The 2516-nt window shown below is 44.0% G+C and overlaps 1 protein-coding gene across 1 annotated transcript; it reads right to left on the bottom strand.

Moving 5' to 3' along the window:
* Window positions 1–380: 380 nt before the first annotated feature.
* Window positions 381–2174, bottom strand: LOC136509173 (acetylserotonin O-methyltransferase 2-like). Its single transcript, XM_066504002.1, has 2 exons — window positions 1287–2174; window positions 381–917 (listed from the first exon to the last, which is right to left on the bottom strand). Exons 1-2 carry the CDS (start codon window positions 2160–2162, stop codon window positions 618–620), a joined length of 1176 nt encoding a protein of 391 aa, XP_066360099.1. The 5' UTR covers window positions 2163–2174; the 3' UTR covers window positions 381–617.
* Between the last annotated feature and the right edge of the window lie 342 nt (window positions 2175–2516).

Raw genomic sequence — 2516 nt, 5'->3', positions numbered from 1 at the left:
TCCTCCAAATGTAACAAATGTGCAACCGAGATTCTTGACTTATCGCAAGTGCTCAAGGCTATGGACTGTCCATAGATACAAGTTCACTAAGGCTCTCAAACTTCAAATCTCTCAAACAACTAAACTTGTTTAACACAAATCACTTGTCCCAAAACAATAACCAAAATATTATAAGCAGACATGCAGCTATTGTAATAACCTAAAGAAATTTGAAAAATAATCAAACAATGCAACTAGAAAATGGATGATATGTACGGAAAAAAAAGAAACACAGATTCAGTTCATGGTCTTTCAATTTTATTATATTTGATGGTATAAGTACAACAAAGCCTTGCCCTAGTTGCTTATAAAGAACAATACAATATATATGGGCCGGGGATAATAAGTCCCTGTAAAATACAGGCCTTATACAATATATATGGGGATAATATATAAGTCCCTGTGAAATACAAGCCTTATACAATATATATGGAGATAATAAGTGTTGACATTTTATGGAATTCCTTCCATGATACAAACAAACATCAATAGCATATATAATCACAATTATTCATTATTTATCTCTTATTGTCGTGGTACTTAATTATATAGATAGATTGTTTCCACCTTGAGCTTCTTCATGGAAAAACCTCAATGATTGAATGAAAACCTAGTATGGGCGTGATCTTGTAATCACTGAATCCAGCTTTTGAAAAGATTTTTCTCCATTCGTGCTCATCTCGCTCAGACCCACCATATCGCATCATGTACATATCAAACAACACTTGCGTCTCTTTGACAACTTTGTCCAGTGATCCATAGCCGACCACAACATTCATAATGATCACTTTACCTCCAGCATCTCTGGCGGGAATTGCTCTCTTGCACTGTTGAAGTATCTTGACACAGTGGTCGTCATCCCAACAATCCAAAACATGCTGAAACATACATGTGCATACATAGACATCATTTATATATCCACATGAATATTCCATATGCATAAATCATCACTAGCCAGTACTATCACTAAGGTTCTGTTTTGATCCATTAGCTGCTAGTAGTTAGCTAGCTAATAGGCCACAACTAATATTAGCTAACTAGTTTTGTTCAGCAAGTGAAATAGTTGTTAGTTTGGTATTCAGCTAATAATTAGATAAACTATTAGCTTGACTTATTTGAATTTAAGTAGCCAATTATTAGCAACTAAAACTATTAGCTCCTTGTATCAAACAGAACCTAATATTGATGACGAGGAGGAGATCGAGGATGATCTATCTATCTATCTATTGGAATATATTTATATTTACCTTTAGAAAAACAGCATCTGTAGGTGGAATAGACTCAAACATGTCACCGGCGATGAACTGCACCGTGCTATGAACATGATCAGTGCCAGCTCGTGGCACCTTGATGATCACTTGTTCGAGGTCTAGTACACTGCAGTTCATGTGCGGAAAGGCCGTAGTGATGGCCATAGCGGCTGCGCCATGGCCCCCTCCAACATCGACCAGCGAGCTGAGCCCGCTGAAGATACTGCTGGCGCCGCCTCCTCTGCAGGTATCATTCAGCATGATGTCCATAGCCATGCTGGTGTCCACGACACACGCTTCGTTCATGGCTCTATTGTAGGCGGCGTCGTTCTTCGTCAAGCTCCATGGAGGCACACCAAGTGCCATCTCGAAGAGCGTCGTGGTTCCTCCATCTCTGAACCACTCTTCCAAGCCGAAGAAGGTAGAGACGGACGTGCTAGGGCGCGCCAAGAGGCGGAGCAGTGCCGACATGTCAAGCGAGGAGGCCCCTGATGCCTCCTTGTCGTCGGCGACGAGGACGCTGGACACGGGGGTGAGCGTGTAGACGGTCTCACTCTCACCATCATCGGCGGCGGCAGCGGCAGCTCGCTGCTCGCCGGCACCGAAGATGCCGAAGCTGGTAAGCATGCGCATGAGCCGCCGGAGGTGTGAGCGCTTGGCGGGGTGGACACCGGTGTTGGCGACGAGGTCGGAGATTGTTGCTGCGCCGCCGCGGCGGTGGATGGCGCCGGGGATGCCTAGTCCGACCGCGCACAGCAGCGCCGATGACTTGATGTGGTAAAGGCCGTGGTGATACAGCTCCACGTAAGTACGGTGGTGAAGGTGGTTGTGGGCGTTAGGCTCTTGTTGCTCTGCATGGGCAGAAGTTGACATGGTAACGAGATGTTGTTGATTAATTTTTCATCTGTCATTCATATTTCATACATGGATGGGTCTCCATTGGCACCGATTTTATAAGCGAGCATCCGTGGGCACGATCCTCACCAACCAACCATGAGCACCCACCGTGAATTAGCAACATGAGTTAGATGCATCCGCAGACACGTGTCGTGAATTCACGGTGACTGCCCATGGTTGATCAGTGAGGACTGTCCCCACTATTTTTTTTTCCTCCAGCAAACACATGGAGAGAGCTGAATCTTTTTTGTTTTAACCGAAAAAATTATAACATTTTAATAATAACATATTCATAACTAAATCTTCAGCAACACACCACTAGACATGGCA

This window comes from Miscanthus floridulus, chromosome 15 (assembly GCF_019320115.1).
Source record: "Miscanthus floridulus cultivar M001 chromosome 15, ASM1932011v1, whole genome shotgun sequence".
Lineage (NCBI taxonomy): Eukaryota > Viridiplantae > Streptophyta > Magnoliopsida > Poales > Poaceae > Miscanthus > Miscanthus floridulus.
This window is presented reverse-complemented; position numbering and strand designations above follow the sequence as displayed.